Genomic DNA, 23,444 nt, shown 5'->3' on the forward strand with positions numbered 1-23,444 from the left:
AGCTCCCGGCAACCCAAATTGACCCAAAACAGACTGAAATTAGGTCAAAAACAGCAAATTACAGGTTATAACAGCAAAATACAGGTTTTGCAAATGATGTATTAAGAAGGTGTGGGAATACTTTTGCTAAGTCCCTGCTACTCGAAAACACTGAAATTGCCGAAAAACAAGCCCTAAAACAGGTGTTTTAAGCAAATTTCAGATTTATGCAAGTTTTTGCAAGTGTTTTTATGGTGCGATTACATTGGGGAAAGTGCAAATTGATGCAATCCACGCACATTTGACAAATTTTGGCAATGTATGACCATTTGTGGCTCAATTTCATGCAATGTTGATGCTACAAATTGGAACTTTTGCTCTTATATGCTTCTAAAGGTTGTGTATTAGCTTTATGTATGTTCTGTGAGGCTAAAAACAACTAAATTTGTTGTTTTCGAGCACAAATTTGCTCGCTGAAATTTCCTGCGCATAAATTTCAGAAATTGAATTTTGTGTCCAAATCGACCTATTTTGCCCCAAATTGCTCCTGTGACCATTTGGAGTTGTAGTGCACATCTCTATGAGACTATACTCCGATTTTTGCGCATTTTGCCCAAAAATTCAGCGTATTATCCCTCTTATTTCGTGCGACTATGGCCTCATCTTCTTCGGATGTGAAGAACCTCTTCGAGATTAGGAGGTTCGATGGAACAGGTTTTGATCTTTGGAAAGACAGCTTGAATCCTATTTCTTAAGGATTGCGAAAGGGCACTTGAACAGGTGAAGCCACAGAATATGACGGATGAAGCATGGGTTAGCATGAACAGGAAGGCCGTTACATACATTAAAATGGCCATGATCGATGAAACCGTCATTGATGTGAAAGGTCTCACGACTGCTTTTGATGTGTGGGAGAAGTTAAAGGGAATGTATGAAAATACAACGCCTGTCAACCAGATGCACTTGATGCGAAAACTTGTTGGTATGTAACTAGATGAGTCCAAGAGCGCGACAGAGCACTTGTCATTATTCGCAGGTACTTTGTCGCAGTTACAAGATTTTGGCTTGTCCCCTTTTGATGATAAGCTGGAAGCTATCTTCTTGCTTATGACCTTACCTGAGTCATGGGAAACTTTGTTGGTTTCGTTGTCCAATAATCCCAATTTGACCTTTGATGGTGTTAGGGGTTCTATCTTGAATGAAGAAATCAGGAGGAAAGCAAGTGGAGAGGAAGGCAGCTCTGCCAACATGGTTAGAGGCAGGACAGAAAAGAAGAATGCTTATGCACAAAGGAGTAAGAGTAAGAGTAAAGAAAGGGGAAATGCAAGCAAAGGCAAGGGTGATGTGACTTGCGATCAATGTGGCAGGAAAGGTCACAAGAAGCCCGATTGCACGTACTATAAAGCTGAGTTAGAAAGGAAAAAGAATGGCAGAGACAAAAAGAAAGAGAAGAAGGAAGTCAAGGCAGATGCACAGGATAGCTCAAAGGACAAAGAGAAGGCCAATGTGGCCTCTAGTGTCGTGATTGAGGAGCTGTCAGATGTAGAGGACATCTTGTGTGCCACTTTGTCGGATGATGATGCTTATGACTTTGATGCTTCTCTAAATGTTCATTCACAGGACATGCAGATCACCAAGAGTGATCTTATTGATGCTTTGTTGACTATCAATGATGCATTGTCCCAGACTTGGATTGTTGATTCCGATGCTTCATTTCATGTGACTCCTATCAAGGAGCGTTTCTCTACCTTTGATGTAGGCAAGCGTGGCCATGTATACCTTGGAAACAATCATGCATGTTCCATTGAGGGTATTGACACAGTGCATCTCTCCATAGATGGCACAAATGAGCTTGTCTTGCATGATGTTAGATATGTGCCGGGAATCAAGAAGAGTCTGCTTTCTGTTGGTCAGATGGATATGCATGGTTACAGCATCTTGTTTGAGAGAGGATCATGGAAAATGACTAAAGGCTCAAGGCTGATTGTATAGGGCACAAAGAAAGGGACACTTTACTGCATGCATGGAAAGGCCGTGTTGGGCAAGTTTATTGCCTTGGCTGAAATTAACTCTCACATGGAGTTGTAGCACAAGAGGCTTGGCTATATGAGCCAAAAGGGCCTTTCTAAGCTTTGTACTTTGAACAAGCTTGATGCTAAAGGCACAAAGCTTGACTTTTGTAATGAATGTCAATATAGCAAGCAAGTAAAGCGTTCTTATTACTCTGGTGCATTTGGGCATTAAGAGGGAGCTTACTGTGCCATACAGCCCCTCTTCTAATGGTGTGGCTAAGAGATTCAATAGGACACTTTGTGAGAGGGTGAGATGCATGCTGTCCACAGCTAATCTCTCTCGTGGATTGTGGGGAGAAGCTTTGAAAACTGCAGTGCATATATGCAATCGATCCCCTCACATGTCTTTGAAAGGTGACATCCTTGAAGAGGTTTGGTCTGGCAAGCCTGCTTCATATAATCACTTACGCATTTTTGGTTACGAAGCTTTTTTGCATGTTAGACCTGAGTTGAGGAGTAAACTAGATGCGAAGTCCATTAAAGGTCTCTTCATGGGATATGGTGAAGAAGGCGAAATGGGTTACAGGATTTGGTTACCTCAGCTCAAAAGGGTTGTACGCAGCCGGGATGTTGTTTTTAATGAAGCAAGTCTGCTTCAAAACAATTGTGCCTCAAAGCATGACCATAAAAGGGTGAAATTTCAGCATGACCAACCACTTGTTAATCCTATTTTTGATCCTCAAGATACACCACAAATGGCTGAAAATGTAGATGATCCAGTGGTGTTTGAGCCATATGATGTTGGATAGCAAATTGAGACTCCTGAAGGGCATTTGCAGCCAAGAAACAATGCTGAAAATGATGTACAGCAGCCCATTGTTGATGATTTTGTCGTGCTACCTGATGTAAACCCATTGCCGAATAATGTGGATCATTGGGTGAGGCGGTCTACTCGACAAAGACAGCCTGTGAGTCGATATGACCCCTCTTTGCATTACATTATGTTGACAAATGAGGGAGAGCCTCTTACGTATAAAGAGGCAAAGACATGTGAGCACAGCGACAAGTAGGAGCTTGCTATGCAAGAAGAGATTAAAGCTTTGCATGCTAATCATACTTGGGATTTGGTTTAATTGCTCAAAGGAAGGAAGGCTATTCCTAACAAATGGGGGTATAAAATCAAGACTGTTGATGCAAAACCCAAGTATAAGGCAAGGCTTGTTGCAAAGGCATATGTTCAAACCAAGGGCATAGACTTTCAGGAAGTGTTCTCTCTTGTTGTGAAGATGACCACGTTGCGTGTATTGTTTGCCATTGTGGCTGCTCTTGATTTGGAAATGGACCAAATGGATGTACATACCGCTTTCTTGCATGGTGATGTGGAAGAAGAGCTTTACATGAAGCAACCCGAGGGTTTTGTTATCCCTGGCAAGGAACATTTGGTATGTATGCTCAATAGAAGCTTGTATGGGCTGAAACAATCATGTAGACAGTGGTACAAGAAGTTTGATCGCTTCATGCTTAAACATGGTTACAAAAGAAGCCATGCAGACCATTGTTTGTTTACCAAACGTGATGAGGATGGCAGCCCTATCATTCTTGTGCTCTATGTAGACGATATGTTGATAGCTACAAAGAAAAGAAACACTGTTGATGCTCTTAAAGGGCAGCTGAAATCTGCGTTTCAATGAAAGACCTTGGGGCAACTGAACATATACTTGGAGTGCGAGTTACACGGCAAAGAGACAAGCGCCTATTGTATTTGTCGCAAGAGAAGTACATTGAAAAGGTGCTGGACAGATTTAACATGGCTGAAGCAAAGCCTCTTGGTGTGCCATTAAAACCATATGTCAAAATCTCCAAGGATGATTGTCCCAAGTCAAAGGAAGAAGCCAATGACATGCAAAGTGTGCCTTATGCTTCAGCTTGTGGTTCACTTATGTATGCTATGGTTGCTACTAGGCCAGACATAGCCCATGCAGTGGGAGTTGTGAGCCGATTAATGGCTAATCCAGGCAGGTTGCATTGGGATGCAGTGAAGTCCATTATGAGGTACTTGAAAGGGACTAAAAACAAATGCCTCTGCTATGGTAAAGGACCAATGGAGTTGAAGGGATTTTGTGACTCTGACATGGCTGGTGATGTGGATACACGGAAATCCACAAGTGGCTATGTATTTACTCTTGCGGGAGGTGCTGTTTCATGGTGTTCTAGATTGCAAAAGATTGTTGCATTGTCTACAACAAAGGCTGAATATATTTCAGCCACTGAGGCTTCCAAAGAAGCTATTTGGTTAGCACGCCTATGCAGTGAGTTTGGTTTGCCTGCCAAGGCACCTATGCTTGGTTGTGATAGCCAGAGTGCCATATGTTTGGCAAAGAACGCCATGTTTCATGCACGCACAAAGCATATTGATGTGCGGTATCACTTCATACGTGAAGTGCTTGAGGATTGCCTTATTACATTGGTTAAGGTCCATACATCACAGAATCAAGCAAATGCTCTCACTAAGTGCTTACCCAAAGCACAACATCATCTATGCATAGAGATGGTGGGAGTCACGTAGCTTAAAGGCGCCATTTATGCCTTTAAGTGGGACGTTGTTGGGTTAAAGGCCCAAATGGCCCCCTTTAAAGTATATTTTAAACGTTACTAACCTTTGGCCAAGTTCACATTGAACTTGGCCACTAACTTAAAATTGGTCCTATACAAATAATAAAGGGAATGTGAGTTTTAACTTACTCACTCACTTATTCCCCTGCAGCAATGGCGTGCCCTCTCTCTCTCCCTATCGTTTCTGCTAGCACTTCCTCTTCTGCTTGCCTTTGCCACCCCTCTCTTCACACACACTGCACTTCCTCACGTGCTCTATCACTTGCACACACCGCCGTGCGCTCATCATCTCTGATTCTTTCTTCCGTTTCATGCCCTTTCTATCCTCATCACTTGAGTCACAAGAGGATGAGTTGTCCGAGCTGTCAGAAGAAGATGAGGACGAATTGGACAATCCTCCGAAACGTACATGCTTCTTCTATTTTCTCGCATTCACAAAAGAGGATTTTCGGCCCACGTAACCATGGAAGTCAGTTCCATCTTGCATTTCTTCAATTGATTCTTCTTTGCCCCCAACAATTGGTTGACTCGTCTTTCGACAACGTCCTCGAGTTCATCTTCAATAAACATCCGTGGGACATGAAGTTTTTGAGGATTGACTTTATCGAGCTTTCTACCAATGGGAATGCACCTCATCAATTGGGTTTCGGGTCAAAAATTAGGCATATCGAGGATCCTTTGCAAACTGAAGCATCTGCTTTGCACAATCATCAACCTGTTGTTGACGCTGCATCTCCATCAATTGATATCCCATAGGTCGAGGTGGCCCATACTCTAGATCTGCTCCTTTGTGCCTCCCGTCTCAGAAGTGTCAAGAGGGTTCATCTGATTCTTGCGGGATTCGTCGTTTGAATCCATTTGTGTCGCGATAAAAGGATCGGATTTCTCGATAGAAGAGAATTTGGTCGTGCTCTGATACCACTATAACAGACTTAGATACCCCAAGTCAAAAATCTGACATGACACACGAGAGAACACTTTACAACTTTAAATCACAGCTAAATTTTACTCGACACGACCCGACATAGTTCCGTGCCCAGAGGTATTAGCCCCAAAAGTACCATGTTGATACAAAGTGGTCCAAGTTTGGGGACCATCTGTGAATCATGACAGTTGGAGGAACATGGAGTATCAAAGAGCCATAGCTTTGTTCGTGGTTCTTGAAACTGAACCTGCGGACACATCCTCTCTAGCCCTCCCAATGCCGCATAGGCTCTGGACAGTCTAGTCTCTGCTGCTCTCCTCAGAGTAAACCTCGGTCCCATGAATACCACCCCCAGATATGTATATTCATCTGTGTACTCCACAGTGTCCTGACCATATACGAGTGTAGGTGCCGATCTCTTGACCCACTGTGGTGTGGTGTTAAACACCATAACCTTGGTTTTACCAAGGTTTACAGACAATCCACTATCCTCTGCAAAGTTGTGCAATGCATCCAACTGTCTCTGCATGCCCTTGGGCGACTCTGATACCAACACAATATCATCAGCATATAATAATAAAGGGATCCATGTCCCTGCTAGCTAAGCACCTCTGTCACCCTCTCTGTCAATGTAGTCAGAGACCTCATCTACATACATACCAAAAAGTGTAGGGGACAAAGGACACCCCTGTTTCACTCCAATAGTGGAATGAACAATGTCAGAAATCCCCTCAAGAGTACATACCTGGCCAATCACTGAGCCGTATAAAACCATGATCCCCCATATGATCTCTGTGGGTACTTCCAACTTCGATAGCCTGTGCATCAATCTGGCCCTCGGCACTCTGTCAAATGCTTTGCGGAAGTCCACAAAGCAACAATACATCCGTCTCCGATGTGCCCAATCCTCCTCAATAATGGCTTTGAGTGTAAGAATATGGTCCAAAGTGGAGAAACCCCTCCTGAATCCAGCCTGTCCTGTTGCTCATATGCCCTCATTTTCTGCCCTTTTACTCAGTTGTTGTTCAAGAATGGATGCATACAACCGTATCAATGTGTGCCCTATCATAATAGTACGGTAGTTCCCTGGCACAGTGGGGTCCCGTGCCTTGAAGAGAGAGAGAGAGAGAGAGCGAGAGAGAGAAATGAAATGAAATGATATATTAACGTCTTCAAAAGGCCAAAATGACCTATGAGACCATCAGATACAAAGTGGTGAATCTAATACAATGTCTAAAGTACAAGTACAAAAAGTATTGAATGTAAAAAATGAAAACTGAAAATGAAGTGTGAAATGTGAAATGTGAAATGTGAAAATGTAGAATAGGCCCTCAATGACAATCTGGGTGTCGTGCTAGAATGCCTCTGATCCTCTGTTGGAGCCTCCGTCGATGGAGTGTGCTCATGTGTCTCGGTCGTGGTCGTCTCGATCTCCCGAGCTCAGTCGCCCTGTCAATGAGGGTGCCTCTGGTATGAATGCGGGTACAACCCTGTGCTGGTGGTTGGTCTCCTGGCTCCCTCAATCCGAAGAAATCCGTGATCTGTCTCTCTGACTGTCGTACTCCATGTCTCCTCAACAGACTATCTCTATGTCGGTGTAGCTCAAGTAGATATGACACCAGATGGGGTCCCAAACGCCCCTCCAAGGGCCCCACAATAGTTCTAAATGCTATGATGCTTGACAACGACGAAGTCGAGGTTAATGTCTGAAATCTGAAAACACTAGGGATGCTGATGGAATTTTGCACATGCGGTGAGGCTACTGGGCTGAACTGCTGTCGTCGGCCACGACAACGGCTGAAAACTAAAAAACGCTACTGATCTGCTGGCTGGAAACTGATCCACTGTCTTGGCCGCGATGGGAAAGGCGATCGTAATGAAGGAAGTGTTGATCTGATGTGGTTCTACGGCAGGATACCGAGGAAGCAAAAACGCTGCTGCTGGCTGAAAATGCTGAGCCAAAAACGCTGATGCCACTCAGAAAAACGCCAGGGCGCTGGTACTGTGGCCACTACTTGGTGCTCAGGAGTGTTGCTGCCTCCTGTGTGTTCTGCCAATTCCTAGCGCCCAAGGGCCACTTATATAGGTGCAACAATCTGGGGTCGAGCAGTCTCATGGATGCCCCCACGACCCTGGAAGCTGAATAGTCATTCAATTAATAATAGGTTGTTCACGTGCAGTTGGGGAAACAGGTTTTGTGCGGTGAAAATGCTTATGCTTGGTACTACGTATTGATGCTAATGCTAATGGGTTGTGCAATCAGAGGGTATGCACTCTAAGTGCCTGGACATGCCCATCTTGCGTACAGACTCACAAAGGTGCCAGAACACATCCTAGGCTAGCTAAACCCTAGAAGTAGGTACAGCTTGTCCACATGCCCATAGGGTTAGATGTGCACGTGACATTTGTACCTCTTCTTTACTATGGGTTTTCCTCGCTTTGAGGTTTCCCACTTATAGATTCATTCAAGATTTTATTTTTTTAAGTGTGTGCACCCGCGCTCCGGGGCACGAGTGCATATGTTTGGTCTGTCTCAATGCACCACAAGCACAGTGAGTATGAGTCAGAAAGAGTGTTACACTCTCAACTATGTGAGAAAAAGTGACAGGTTTCTTCATATTCATGGACATTAGTACCTTAGCATTTCTTGGAATTAACCACATCCATTGGGTATTGTATAGTTGTGTAAGAAGAACTTCCATTTTCAAGTTTTTGAGAACAATATACAGAAACCAGTTTTAGGCTCTTCGTTTAACCAGCTTCAAAGACTGAATTCTACTAGTTGTTCCTTCAGGATGGGGCGTGAACAACATCGTAGCATAACTGCCTAATGCGAATGGTCGCCATTGAGTACACTTCACGCGACGTGAACTTGCTTTGGAAAACCTTGAGCCCACAAACTTTATAAGCCAAACGTCAGAATCATGGTGCAGACACAAGCATGAAACTTTGAAAGCCAATTAAATAAATATAATCTCAATCCTTCTTAGATCATATCAAACGCTGAAACAAGCAAGATAGAAAAACTTATTGTACTTCAACTTGTAACTACAACATAAAGCTGAGAAACAGTTCCATACTTTGTTCTGGGAAGCATGAATCTCCACATTCTTTGCTCTATGAGCAAACTTCAATGTGTTATGTGTCTCTTCGTTACTGGTGGAAGCTGGAGTAACGGTACATATGAGCTGACACAAATACAAAGGAAACCTAAGGTGATGTCATTACCTGTAGCAGTTCACTTATCAAATTTTTTAATTGAAAACTGCAAACATACCGATACTCTGCCATGCCCACTCAAAGAAGACTGCAACAACCTGGTCAATTTCGAGTCCCTGTATGGTATATGGGTAGCTTTCACATCTGTTAATTTAGAAATAACCTGCATTCAGGAAACCAACTGCTAAGGCACACCCTTTAATATTTTCCCTACACCATAAAACAAATCAGATACAGTACTCACAGTTCCTAATGTCAACAAGCTCTTATTAATATAAGAGCCCTCCTTCCTACGAAGCCCGGTGGTTTCTGTTTTGGAGCTTTCAGAGCCTGCTAGATCGATGAGATTCTAAAACAACATAATTGTAAGCTTTTAACTCCTAATAATACTAAACAAGACTTGAACAATACTAGATTGAGGTGCTAAATACCAGCTGTGATAAAGTAACTTCTTCATCGCTAAAGTTGTCACCTCTTGGACTGCTTTCAATTGTCTGCAAAGGAGCATCCAAAAACTCAAATGACACAGACTGAGAAATTTTTCTGAAACTTCATATCCCAAGAGCACCCACCAAGGTGAATATTGTATGACTGCGACTGCTCAACAAGTTGAAATTATTCGATCCCACATGGCGATGCTCTAGCAGGCAACAAAAGCAGATCAGACAAGAGGAGCTAAAAAGTAATCAATTTGGTTATTGGTCATTGAACACGACAGCCTGCAGTATTCTTTGACAAGACATTGCAGAAGATCAAGGTTGCATCAGGTTACAAGGAATAGGCACTTTGCAAAGTGTGTGAATAAGCACACACGTACGTGCATGATGTGTGTGTGTATCTGAGTGAACCTGTCCTACATCTGCAGTCTGAAATACTACTGGAGTGTAGCACTCAAGAACACATTTACCTTCTCCAGTGGCAATCAGAGAAAGGCAATGAGCTGGAGAAAGCACTACTTCCTCCTTGATTCCTTCAACATATGTACCCTGCACAGTAGGTAGGATGTCAGCCTATTAGACAAGGATACTGAGACAGTGGGATGGTCCCCTCCAACTAATTTATTGCATGCTCTCTAAGCATCTCCACAATAGAGTCAACAATCTTTGTCTGCACCAACCTGTGCATCCTCGCGGACACGCAAATTCTGTCCTGCAGGATCTAGAAGGTCATTGATTACCTGACTAGCAACAAAAAGCCCACTCAAATTTCTGATTTGAATGGCGAAGGGCTTTCATTCTATGATGCCTTCATCCATACAAAACTACTAAAACTGAAAACAAACAGACAGACCTCGTTGTAAATCTCCAGGTAAGAGACTCTAAGAAGAAATTCACGTCCTGGGGTCTGTATACAAAATTCAGCAGAAATAAATGTCTAGCCATTAGCTGAAGATTTTTCAAGCACAATAATAGTGTCAATACTTTCAATCTTCTTTCCCAAATGCCTTGAAGGGCAGGAAACAAACATACTAAGAACTAAAAAATGTCTCAAATATGGGCATACCCGTGCAACAAAGCATAGCAAATACAAAAAACACAACACTTTCTCCATCCTTAAGTAGGTCAACGTATGTTTCGACTACATAGAATCCATCGACTTATCATTTTTGCAAGAACCCGTCTTCTTAAGCACAGCTTCAATGCCAACTACATCTCGATTTGCTTCATGCCCCAAACTAGGCATGACTCAAAAGTTCACTCTTCCCCATTCTTTCCATAGTATTGGTTTTTGTACTGCGAAAGCAATGAAGTAAAAGGCAATCTGTCACAGCCTCTATTGTCAACGTGCAACGGTAGAAGTGATGACACGGAGCAAGGGTGTCACAACTCGATGGCATGGCAGATCCAGGACCAGGCCAGAAGAGGAGAGGAAAAGCCGAGCCCGTGGGTGACCTGATGGAAGACCTTGATCATGGCATACTATCTGTAGTCCATTGAGTTCAAGCCAATCTGGAGGGAGATCTATCATCTACTGCCAGATGTTCGAGGCTAGGCAGCTGTTCACAATCTGAGAGGCTATCATCACAGGTTGCTGCCCCGTTCATCATCCAATTCACCTTTTCTAGTGCCTAGGCTAGGAGGAACAGCTATCGAAAGGGGGCATGGACAGATGTGCCCTTTTCTTCTCTTACTTGAGTTAATGGGCAATCCCAACCCTTTTCAACACCCTCAGATTGTTCTAGAGCCTTGAACCCAAGCAACCCTTCAGTTTTAATTCAATAGTTAAAAGTACCTGAAATGAATAGCTTACAGTACACATTGGTGAACATCTCATCCACGCCACTCCGATTGGTACAACACAGGAGGTATGAATCCTACTTTTCCTGATCTACATGATGCCACAGTAAAAACGGCCAACTACCCTCGTACAAAGCATTCAAGCAAACAAGGTTATGCAGAGGTATATACTCACTAAATGGATCTGCTTACACAAACGGGCTCACAGGGGTGCCAGACTAAGATTCCCTAGGCTTTCAAACTTAAAATGGCTTTGGGTAGTAGTAGCATGTCAACGTGGCACACAGAACTAGTGTGCATGTTGACATGCCCCTTAATGTCATGGCAAGTGTTTAGTTTCCCCAAGCTAGAGTACCCATCCACATAGTTGTTGATGCACCAAACTTCAAAACTGCACATAAAACTGCAGCAACACATTGATGCAAGGGGCTACCAGTCATCAGGTTTGGGGGCTATGGTATGGCAGCTTGAATGTGAAGGAATCTGCTTGCAAAGTGTGCTTCTGACCACCATGACTAGGGCTGGCTTCCCTTTGCCCCTCCTGCAAGAGCCATAGATTGTTCTTGAAAACACTACATCAGCCTCAGACACTTACGCCCCCAAACAACAGAGCTATGGTTGCTTAAGTACTATTTGCGGGACTTAACAACTGCACTTCAACTGAGTACCTACATAAAGTGCATCCCATGCTATGCTTGGGCAATAAAGACGAGGTTAAAGCCAAGGCATTTACACACACTAAGCTACATGACAGTCTCCCACTGATATTGTAACAAGCACCCACCTACAATCAGCTCAACCACCTCAAAGAGGGTTATTCATTGTACACAGTTATCTGACAGGCTAAACCAACCATGCAAGTCCTTTGAAAAGTAAACAAAATTGCAAGCAAGATATAATCTCCCATAGTTTTCTAGATTTATTTGGCTCTAATATAGATAGCGCATGTCCACATGGCACATAGAGCTGAATGTGCATGTTGCATCCCTCTTGCTTAAGTGAGGCATGGTCGATATGCATGGCACCTAATAGAATGTTAACAAATCCAAAGACTCACAGAAGTAATCTTTGTCAAATTTTTTTGCAACATGGTAACTTTAAATTAAAGATTTCTTTCTTTGGAATGTGTAAACTGATTAGTAAAAACAAGTGGAGCACTCAAACGCCCACTTATTGTTTGACTTAATGACTCGCTTGTTCGTAATTCATCTATCTCAATTGCATTTGCACATTTCATGCAATCGCTCCTTAAATGACCAGTGCTGGCCCTTGTACTCCTCGCCTCCAGTTTGCAATAAGAGTTCAGTTGATCGGTTTGTGAAGTTATTCTGTTTAGAAAAGATTCTATACACACCTGCACCTATAGACTGATGATAGCCGTAGCTTTTGTCCAAGCTATGCATGGCAAATCTCTTTGGACAAGCAGTGAAGGTTACAGTTGCAAGATGTCGAGTTTTGAAATTTGTATTTAAACAGGTGTATCTGCTCACTCCATGTTGATGCACCAAAAGAGGTTTGTGAATATTGTAAAGAACGAGGTGACGAACCGATACTAGCAGGTACCGGCAGTTAAAAAAAGCAGGACACAACAGAGAATAGACCTCCTTTTGGAATTGAGGCAAGTAGAAGAGTCTCTTTGGTCACAAGTGTGTGCCTGTCAATATACTTGAGAAGTCAAACAAACAAAGTACAGGTAGTGCCACAGCCTTTTTTGTACTTGCAAAAGGGTACCTTGGGAAAGAAGTTTAAGGCTGAGTCTTATACCCATGGCGCAAACAATACAAAACCCCTTTCTAAAGAAAAACAAATCATACGATCAGTTTCTAAAATGAGGAAGGGATGAGAAGAAGACCTCTTGAATTATACTGAAAACATCTTTGACAGCCAGAGGAATAATTCCTGGAGACTTCTGATCACCCTGCATCAGTAAACCGAATAACCTTGAAATGATCAAGAACATCCAACTATTCATTGGCAAAGGCTCCATGCAATAATGAAACTTACATGCATAGTATGAGTTTTCCCGCTACTAGTCACACCATACGCAAACACAGTACCTGATAAACATAGACATAAATTGGTCAATGGGATCTTTTGCAAACACCTCTGGACTTGCTTTAGTCAGTCCAAAGTAATCTATACAAAATGCAAGACTCGTGCAGTGAGACTCCAAATTAAAGGCTCACCATTGACTCCTTCCATTGCACCACCAACCACATGTTGTGCAGCCGCATCATACACATGTCTGGTTGTAGTTGCAGGACCAAAAACTCGGTCTGGCAGAGTAATTAAAAACAAATAAGCGGCTAATGGTTATGACCCTTAACTATAAGATGAGTAAAGGCCTACTCCAGTCAAAACAAAACAAGCCATTCTAGATAAAGGCATTCAACCTACCACCAAAACAAAACCAAAGAGAGGTAAAGATTATCTCTAACAGAAATCTACTTTCCTTGACCCAGCACGCCAGCAATCAATTGCCCTGAATAATACTAGAAACGGGCCCTTGGCATCAATATGAACTATCCTATGAGCGTTCCACACTGTAACAAGGGATGAAGAGCCTGCTCCCAAACAAGACTACTACGTGACTTTAGAACAGGATTGCCTGGATAGTACTAGGATTCTAAAGTTTAAACTAGTCCTTGGCATCACTGAGCTACCTGGGACCTGAAACTTTTCCACACCCCACAGTGATTCATCGTATAATCCTCTCATATGCATGCACACCTGGCCTTAGGGCTATGCTCTATTGTATAATCATGTCCTTCCTCCTGTAGACTGTCTCAGTAGCATCTTGGAAGACTCGGTACTCAATAATACAGCATTGTTTCCATTGAAAAAATAAAACCCAATGATTGGATGTCCAAAAATAAGAATGGTTGATCGTCATTAGAGAATGGGATTGGCCCATATCTATGACAATGAATCAAGGGCTCCACAAGACCAATGAGCAAACTTCAATACCTCTTTCCATGAACCCACCAAGCACGAGAGCAAAGACGATTGCTTACATTTGAATAGTTGATTTGCATTTACAACATGCCACCATGGTGCCTCTATCAAAGTCTTGCCATGTGGGAGAACTGTCACGTGCACATCTAACCCTATGTGCATGTGGACAAGCTGTAACTCCTACTTCTAGGGTTTAGGTCAGCCTAGGAAGTGTTCCGGCACCTTTGTGAGCCTGTACGCACGACGTGCATATCCAAGCACTCTAGAATAGTTGCATACCCTCTGATTGCACAATCCGTAAAGTACCATTAGTACCAAGCCTAGGCAATTTACCGCATGTGAACCCAATTTATTGCACGTGAACCATCTCTTATTACTGAGTTGTCAAACTTATTAATAAGTGACTTTTTAAGCCTTATTTCTCAAGATAGTGGAGATAAAGGGTGCTGCTCAACCCAACCTTCTGAGGCTAGAAAGGCAGTGATGGGGGCGCTTGGAAGACAGGAAGTAGAACCGCAACACAAGGACCCAAAAGCTCTAGCGTTTCCACCCTCCGCCTCAGCAAGCGTTTTTCAGCCATCGACCTCAGCATTTTCAGCCCATCAAATCAGCATTTTCAGCCCCTCAGATCAGCGTTTCCAGCACCTCAGATCAGCGTTTCAGCAATTGCAAGCATCAAGCATCTACCGTGAGTACCATCAGCATTTCAGCATTCAGAACCCATTGCAGCAGCATTTGTGCAATCTAAAGCAAACACCTCTCTAACAATAGAGAGGGGTGCCCTTGGAGGGAGGTTTGGGAACTTCTATCGCAGTGGCAAGAGTCATCTCTCTCTCTCCCCTAAGGCATCTGCAGTACACGCAGAGAAACTTGGTACAATAAGGGTGTTTGCGGATGGACCAACCAGTCGATGTGGGGGATAACATTTCTGAAACCCCGCCTAAATCGAAAGTGACATTTAGGCGGAGGTTTCAAGAGAGCACACTATCGCCAGGTTCTGTGAGAGCAGAGAAACTTTCTAGAGTCAACGATGACTTAATGTATGAGAAGGTATAGGTGATTTAATTATTAAGACGGAGTTGAGCCTCTTGAGGGGTGACATTGAAAAAGAGATGTATGCAAATGCGAAAAGTTACAAAAAAGCTAGTATCCAGATATGAGGAAAGAATTGGACAAAGAGATGCTTAGTAAGCAGGACGAGATGTACACATCATTGAAGGCCGAAATGCAGACGATTGTGAGGGCAAAAGTGAATGTAATGGAATGTATGATGCAGAAAAGATTACAATCTGCACTTGCTATGTTTGAATCCTGGAAATTAAAAATGGAAGAACGCATGAATGAAAGGGATGCATTGATCTAAGCACTTAAGGACCTTGAAAGTTGCAAAAATACCCCCGCAAATGAGGCAGAAAATCAACCCCCAATGATCAAGGAGCTCGAAAGCATTAAGGAGCAAGTGAAAACTCTACGTGAAGTGGAAGAGCAAAAGGCACGAACAACCTCTTCATGGGCAGAGCACCTATTCAAAACACAAGAGAAGGTCAATAAAGCTGAAAAGTGGATCGAGGACGCAAAGAAAGGAAAAGATAAGATGCCTGAAGCCACACCGATATCCACTATCATCAATATGACAATTGAGGAGGAGCAAAAGAGAAACACTAGAGCCCTTCATGTGCGTATACAGGTCTCAAAGACATTGGGTGGAAAAGTAGAAGAAAAAGTGCAAGAGCTCTTGAAGCGCATGGGTATTTGACCTCACTCTAACACAGGTAGCACACATGCAAGAGTTGATGCCAAAGATCAAGGCGGGGAGGGAGAAAGGGAAAATTGCTTTCTACCAGGGAGGGGGAGTAGTGGTGTTGGAAAAACGCACCACATGACGACTGAGACCTATGGGACCAGCTTCATTGATCCGTTACAATTCCATGCTGCCAGATGTAGGCGTGTTTTGAGGATAGCTTTAAGGGAAGAGACATTATTTTTTACTCGGAAACGCATTAGACTCCTGGCGGCACATTACCTAAAGTGACAGGCAATTGGGAGACTACCTGTAGGCAGGAAGTGAGTGCTTCAAAGTTCAAAAATATGGCTGTTGGAGAGGAGCTGGCCGTTAGAAACGATCAGTTTTTCAAATTTTTAAAAAAGTCCCCTGTCGTTCCCTGTCATCCCCGGGACGTTTTGCCTATGTTCCCACCTGGCAGGCAATCTACCGTTTGTCCCCACCCGTCCCCGTCCCGGAATCGAGCATCCACGTCTCTAGGCTCCGTTCCCTCCGTCCCCTGTTACTATGCTTTGAGAACTGCTATCGAGTCCTCGGGCATAATATGGTTGTCGCCTTCTCCGGACATACTAACAACTCAAAGGGAATATCGTCCACGTGACTCAGTTACGTGATGAACTCGAAGCCTTCGAACCCATCTAGAGAATCGGCCATGGCACATTCACAGGGGTTGCATGGTCCAGCGATGACGAGAGCGGGAGCACCAAATGTTGCAAATTAGCGTTGGCTGAAAACGGTAATTCCATCGTCGGCTGCTGAAATTTGATCGCCAAGGGAAAGGGCACGAGCGGGCAGTACCCGGGATATGTCCCACAAAGGGGGGGCGATCAAATTAGGTCAACAAGGGGCTGCTGTGAATGTGTTACATGCTGAATTTTTGCTTATGCTGCTCTGTTTCTATACAAGCACAGGCTGAAGTTTTATGATCCTTGCTGAGAAGCTTTATTATTCTGCTGATGTGGCAGTAAATTGTAACGTCAGCCTATTACTTATGGTGACATGGCATCAAGTGATGATGTGGCAAAAAAATTTAAAGGCTTGCTTGGGCGATTAAAGCACAGCCAGCGATCTGTGTACACATAAAAACACCAACGAAGAGGTGCAGCCCGTTGATTCAGCCCAGCAGTCCGGCGTATGGAAAAGCAATTGCGCAAAGGGGCATGTCGCTTGAGGAAAGGGGTGCAAGCGCCAGGGAAGGTGACCGTCGGCCGTCTTTGTGCCCTTTCACGTGAAGGGGTGCGAGTATAAGTTGGAAGAGGTACTACTTGGGGAAAAGGTGCGAGCAAGGTAGAGGCGTTGCCCTTTCACATGAATAGGTGCATGCACAATCACGAAGGGACACCACCCGATGAAGAGGCACACGAAGGGTCACCAACAAAGGGTTTCCAGAATTCAGCCCAGCGATTTCAAAATTCAGCCCATCGCTTGTGAAAGGGTGCAATCCTCTAGGAAGGGGTGTGAACACAAAGAACAAGGGGCATGCTACCTGCTGGTTCAATACCTTACTATGTGAAGGGGCACCAACAAAGGGGTACATCCCAATGAAAGGGCATGCTAAGAGACACAAACACAACGATCCCAAAATTCATCGGGTACGCCACACACACAACCATATTGTTGTCTTTTATTTATATAATTGGAGCGGAATAAATTACCTCATGCTCGTTTGGGTGTGTGTACCACCTTTCTTTTGCTTCCATACAACTCCGAGAAGGGGGGAGAGGGTAGCGGCTGTTGGGTTAAAGGCCTAAATCCCCTTTTTATGTACATTTTATACTTTGCCCAGGTTCACATTGAACCTGGCCACATTTTTTAAAGTCACTTATAATAAAAGTGGGAAAGCCCACAAAACTCATAAGTGAGTTTTCCCCAAATAGTGCGAGCTCTCTCCCTCTCTCTACTTTCTCGATCCCTAGCGCTTCTACTATGCTGCACTTGTGCCTCGCTCTACCCAGCCCAATCCTGCACTCCTTCACCTCGCACATCTACCGATAGCCTCTCCTTCGCGCTTTCAACTGGTATCAGAGCCCTAAAGTCCGTAACAAGCCCTGCGCAGGCTGCTGGACAGCAAGATATATTGCTCTCCCGCAACAAATTTTGCTTCCATCGCGAAGCCCTTTGCTTCCGGGGTCAAGAAGGTCACCAAAACTGCCAAAACAACCCAAAACAGGCTGTTTTTAGGTCAAAACAGATTATTTACAGGTTATTACGGGTTAAAACAACCATACGCAAGTGTACCAAATTTGTGGGATCACATTTATTGATGTTTTGTGCGAGGATTTGAGTGAAAAGCTGAGTATAGGGGATTTAAATCGCATATTCAGCTGAAAATTCAGATTTGGAAAGTTTCATGTAAAGAAATTGAGGTCTATCATATGCAAAGTCTTGTGGTTGCTCCTATTTTTCAGCCTATTGCATCTCTCTTGTGTACACACTTGTGATTGAGTTAAGATGGCTTCTACCTCTTCCGCATCTGACACTAAAAATTTGATGGAAATCAAACGGTTCAATGGTCAAAGCTTCGACCTCTGGCAAGAATGCATGCAAGGTATCCTTTTCTTAAAGGATTGTGAAGATGCATTGGAAGAGAATAAGCCGCAAGGTTTGTCTTGACTTAGAGTGGGCCAGGTTGAATAAGAAGGCCATGGCCTACATCAAAATGGTTATCAATGATGACATTATGACGAGCATCAAGCGTTTGAACTCTGCTTATGCAATATGGCAAAAGTTAAAGTCCAATTATGAGAACACCATGCTTGTGAACCAGGTGCATTTGATGCGAAAATTGGTGAATATGCAGCTTGATGACTCGAAGTCAACATTTGAGTGCTTTTACAGGTGTATTGAGTCAATTGCAAGACAGTGTGCTTCAGCAATTTGATGATAAGCTGAAAGATATTTTCTTGCTTATAACATTGCCAAATACTTGGGAAACACTGGTTGTCTCCTTGAGTAACAATCCCAACCTCACGTATGACAATGTGAGAGGCTCTATTCTCAATGAAGAGATCAGGGTTGTTCTCGTCCGTCGGACGGAACGAGGCATACGGTGGTGTCCGGTGGCGTCCCGTCCAATCAAGGCGTCCGTTGCGTCCGATGGTTTTTAGTACGTTTGACCGGTTTTTTAGTCCGTTGACTGTGCTTTTTTTTGGGAGGTTTTTGGGTTACCTTTTGGCATAGGATCCCTCCCACCTAGCCTAGGATCCCCCCCCCCCCACACACACCCCCCACATGCCCTGAGCCTTCTCTCTCTCTCTCTCTCTCTCTCTCTCTCTCTCTCTCTCTCTCTCTCTCTCACACACACACACACACATTGCTTTGGATTCCAGTAGACTCCTCTCTCTTCATCTCCCTCTCCCTCTCTCACTGCTTTGGTCCTTCACCTTGGATTCCATTAGGCTCTCTCTCTCTCTCTCTCTCTCTCTCTCTCTCTCTCTCTCTCATCTAACTCTCTCTTGTTCAAGGACAAGTATCTACACTCTAAATCTATATATGGATGCCCTCTCTCTGTCCTTCTTCATTATGATCCAACTCAAGGCTCAAGCTCACGAGTCATTCTCAAGCTCTCTCATGAGTCATGAGAGATTGCTCAATGGCTCAATGAATCCAGGATAAGCCCAGATTCACCCTTAAAGGAAAGTGCAAGGTATAGACCCATGGTAGTCACCCACAAGACAATATAACCATCAACTCCATCCTCCATAGTATTGACTAAATACCACGACATCCCCACTGTGATAACCAATTGTCTAATTGTCCCAAGTGTAAAATCTAGGGTTAAGAATTGCATGTTTTTATTTTTGAAAGTACGTAACCATGTCGTACAAAATAAAATTTTCTAGTTCGATGAGTACTGTACGTCTTCGTACGTGGACAAAACGTACGTGACCGTACGAGACCACCCTGGAAGAGATTAGACGCAAGTCTAGTGGGGAAGGTGGCGGTTCTGCCTACAATGCAAGAGGTAGAAATCAAAAGCGTGATGCGGGCAACAGGACTCAAAATAGAAGTAAGAGCAAAACAAAGGATAAGGATGTCACTTGCTATCAATGTGGCAGAAAGGGTCACAAGAAACCCGATTGCAAGTATTTCAAGAAAGAGCAGGATAGGAAGAAGGAAGCACAAGAGAAGAAGAAGAAGGATGAGAAGAAAGGGGGAAATCAACAGGTGATTCCTCCAAGGATGCTGAGAATGCGAATGTGTCCTTTAGTGTGGTCATTGAGGAGTTGTCAGACGTTGAGGAAATTTTAGTTGTGGCTTCATGCTCCTCAGATTTGGTAATAGCTAATGCAGAAGACATGCTTATCTCGAAGAAAGATGTTATTGATGCATTGCTTAGTGCTAATGATGGCCTATCTCAATCTTGGATAGTAGATTATGGTGTCTCTTTCCATGTGACTCCATCTTTGGAGTGTTTTGCTCATAGTTACAAGGGACGGGGGGGACGGGCCCTAGAGCCGGGGGACAGCCGTAACCGGGCCGGGAACGGAAGAGGACGCTGTGGGACAGATGGATTTCGGGCCGGACGGGCGGGTCGCAGGGGGGACGGACCGGGAACGGCCAAAACGGCAAGGGTCGGACGGGGTCGGCCGGGAATGGCTGCAATCAGGCCGAAAAGTGACCGTTTTTTACCGTTTTTAACGGCTCTGTGCAGCCCCAACTGCCACATTTTGGGGGGCCTTGGCCCTTAGGAGGCTATAAAAGGCTCCCTTGGGCCTCTTAATACTTATAGTCTCATTCCAATTTGCAATTTCCCTCAAGCTCAAGCTACTCAATGCTTTCCTCTCTACTCAATGCTCATTGCTCAAGCCTCATAGCCTCATTGAGTCATTGCTCAAGGCTCAAGCTTGAAGCATGACCATTGACTACTCTACACTCTAGTCTCCACTCTCAAGTCTCTCCCTCTTCTACCCACTTTGAAGTTTGAACTTTGAAGCTCTCCTCTCCCTCTTCTACCCACTTTGAAGCTCTCCTCTACTCTCTCTCCACACAAGCTCTCCTCTAACTCCTCTAACTTCTAAGCTCTACTCTCTTGAGTCTCTCCACCATCATGTCATCTCAAGCCAACTCCACTTCTCAAGCCGGTTCTTCTCGAAGGAGGCCCGCCGTGCAAACGTGGTCGTGGTGGAATGAAGTCGACTTTAGCTCGCGTGGCAAAGGTGGCGGTGCAAGACCATGGACGTGCAAGCTATGCCCATACAAGAGAACGGGTGGTTCAAACAAAGTGCGAGCCCATCTTCTTCATGAACCCGGTCACGAGGTGAAGTTTTGCCCTCATGTAGCTCCCGAGAAGAGGTTGGATCTTCTTAAGAAGCTCACGATGTATGAGGTTGCGGAAGCGGCCAAGAGGGGCTGTTTTGTTGCCGTTGATCCCTCCGCCACGGCGACACCGCAAAAGCAAAGGGAAGCCGACCTTGACGACATCTCTCGAAGCTTCAAGAGCCATGCATCTACACCGTCCTCTTCCGTTCCGCATCGCCATAACACTCTCAATGAAAATTGGAATCCTAAATTGAAGGAAGAGGTGGATAGGTCGGTTGCCCGATTCTTCTTCCACGACCACATTGCCTTCCATGCTTCGCGGTGAGTTTCCCTTGGCATATGCACATTGCAATCTTCCATTTTGTATTCATAATGGGTTATAACTTCTCGACTCTCGACTCTCCATACTAACACAACATGCTCTATTTTGTGTGGATAGGTCTCCATACTTTCGAACCATGGTTACGAAAATAGGGGAATATGGCTCCTCTTATGTGCCACCTTCATCGGAGAGGCTTCGCACCACCCTCCTTGACAAAGAAAAGCTTGTCGTGGAGCAAGCGGCCCAAGCAACAAAGGATTTGTGGGAGACCAATGGCGTCTCTCTCCTTGTAGATGGATGGAGCGACACCCGCAAGCGGTTCATCCACGGGGTGGTGGCCTACTCTCGAAGGGAGATGTACTTTGTGGAGTCACATGATGCATCCGATAGTGGCAAGGCCGCCGAGATGCTTGTTGCGGAGTGGACAAGCACCATAGAGATCACCGGCCCGGAGAATGTCCTTTGTATGGTTGCAGATGGAGAGGCGTCAAATAAGGCAGCCGGAGCTATCATTGAGGGCATGTATCCCAGCATCCATGTCACATTTTGCATTACACATTGCCTCAATAACCTCCTCAAGGACATAGGGAACTTGTCATGGATTTCACCCACCATTGGTGACGCCTCTCGAATTGTCTCCTTTGTGCTCAACCATCAAAAAGTGCGCCATGAATTCTCAAAGAGGAGCCACTTGTCCTTGCTCAAATATTCAGAGACGAGATTTGCATTCAATTGGCTTATGCTAGGCCGCTTGTCTACATGTGGCAGAGCCTTAAGGGGCCTCTTTCTCAGTGATGAGTTCCAAGCCATGCCGGAGTCTACATCAGCAGTAGGATTGAAATGCCGAGAATGGGCCGACGACGCCGCTTGGTGGGAGGAGGTGAAGACTCTTGACGCCATGGTCAAGCCTATTCTACACCTACTTCGAGTGGTGGATGGCTTGCAGCCATGCATTGGCAAAGTCTACGAAGCCATGGATCAGATGATAGAGGTACTTGAGAAGCTTGTGCCTGACCCTGTTCAGTATGCGGAGATTCATGGCTTGTGTGAGTCGAGGTGGAATGGATACTACTCTCCACTTCATGCGGCAGCTTATGTGCTTGACCATGAGTTTCAAGGAAGGCGTCAAGAGACCGACAAGGAGGTGAGCAAAGGATGGCGGCTTGCATTGGAGCGCCTTGAGCCTAGCAATGACATTAGGCGCAAGATTAGAGACGAGCTACTCAACTACAGACAAAAGAAGGGCTCCTATGGATGTGTAGATGTACAGCTTGATCGCAACAAGATTGACTCGGTTTTGTGATGGGAGGACTATGGAGGAGATGGCCCACATTTGCATCGCTTGGTTGTTCGTGTCCTTAGCCAAGCATGTACCACTAGTTGCTTGGAGCAACTATGGAGTGTGTACAACCACACTGCCTCTAAAAAGAGGAATCGCCTTGGGGTTCATAGGGCCAATGATTTGGTGGTTGTGAGCGCTAACTTGCGCATGCTTGCCAAGAGCATCACACACAAGGCAGATCCTTTCACTGTGTGGGAGATGGCACAAGAGAATCCATCTATGGCCGATACTCTTTTGGAGGAGCTAGAGGAGGACTTCGAGCCTCAATGCGAGCCTCCCGAGCCCTCATACGTCGCTGACGACCTCGACTACGACGACGATATGGAGATTCAACGGGCGAGCACTTCTTGAGTTTGATGATCATTGATCACTCGAGTCTAGACTCTTGAGTCTACGACTCTACCTACTACATAGCCCTTTGTACTTTTTGTTATCCTTGAGACCTCAGGCTTGTCCTAAGTCCTTTAGGCTTTTTGACTCTTGAGCCCTTGTGGCATGCACTTCTCATTTTGTATCCATCGATCATCGATGTTTTATTAGCACATTTCAACCTATATGACTCGTGTTCTTTCATCTATTTAGTGTAAATTTATGGTCAAAGTGATGCTCTATGTGTGTGGCATGTGTGTATGTCAAAAAATGCCAAAAAAAAACTTTTTTTTTTGCCGTTCTGAACCCCGTCCCCGTTTCCTAACTTTTGCCATCCCGTCCCCGTTCCCGACCCCGACCCGCCGTCCCATGTAACTATGGAACTTTTGCTACATATGCTGCAGGTAATTATGGCAAGGTGTACCT

General features: G+C 44.5%; 1 protein-coding gene across 1 annotated transcript in view; it reads right to left on the minus strand.

The window, feature by feature from the left end:
* Positions 1-23,444, minus strand: part of LOC147462599 (kinesin-like protein KIN-7E, chloroplastic) — a 67,500-nt gene that overhangs the window by 35,951 nt on the left and 8,105 nt on the right. The window contains exons 3-13 of the mRNA XM_086484458.1: positions 13,172-13,261; positions 12,990-13,042; positions 12,838-12,903; positions 10,039-10,092; positions 9,866-9,925; positions 9,656-9,734; positions 9,321-9,388; positions 9,180-9,242; positions 8,993-9,097; positions 8,807-8,911; positions 8,610-8,717 (exon numbers count right to left, since the gene is read on the minus strand). Of these exons, the coding sequence (XP_086340584.1) occupies positions 8,610-8,717; positions 8,807-8,911; positions 8,993-9,097; positions 9,180-9,242; positions 9,321-9,388; positions 9,656-9,734; positions 9,866-9,925; positions 10,039-10,092; positions 12,838-12,903; positions 12,990-13,042; positions 13,172-13,261 (851 nt within the window). The remainder of the gene's footprint in view (positions 1-8,609; positions 8,718-8,806; positions 8,912-8,992; positions 9,098-9,179; positions 9,243-9,320; positions 9,389-9,655; positions 9,735-9,865; positions 9,926-10,038; positions 10,093-12,837; positions 12,904-12,989; positions 13,043-13,171; positions 13,262-23,444) is intronic.

The sequence above is a fragment of the Adiantum capillus-veneris genome, chromosome 2 (assembly GCF_014529385.1).
Source record: "Adiantum capillus-veneris isolate H3 chromosome 2, ASM1452938v2, whole genome shotgun sequence".
NCBI classification, from domain to species: domain Eukaryota; kingdom Viridiplantae; phylum Streptophyta; class Polypodiopsida; order Polypodiales; family Pteridaceae; genus Adiantum; species Adiantum capillus-veneris.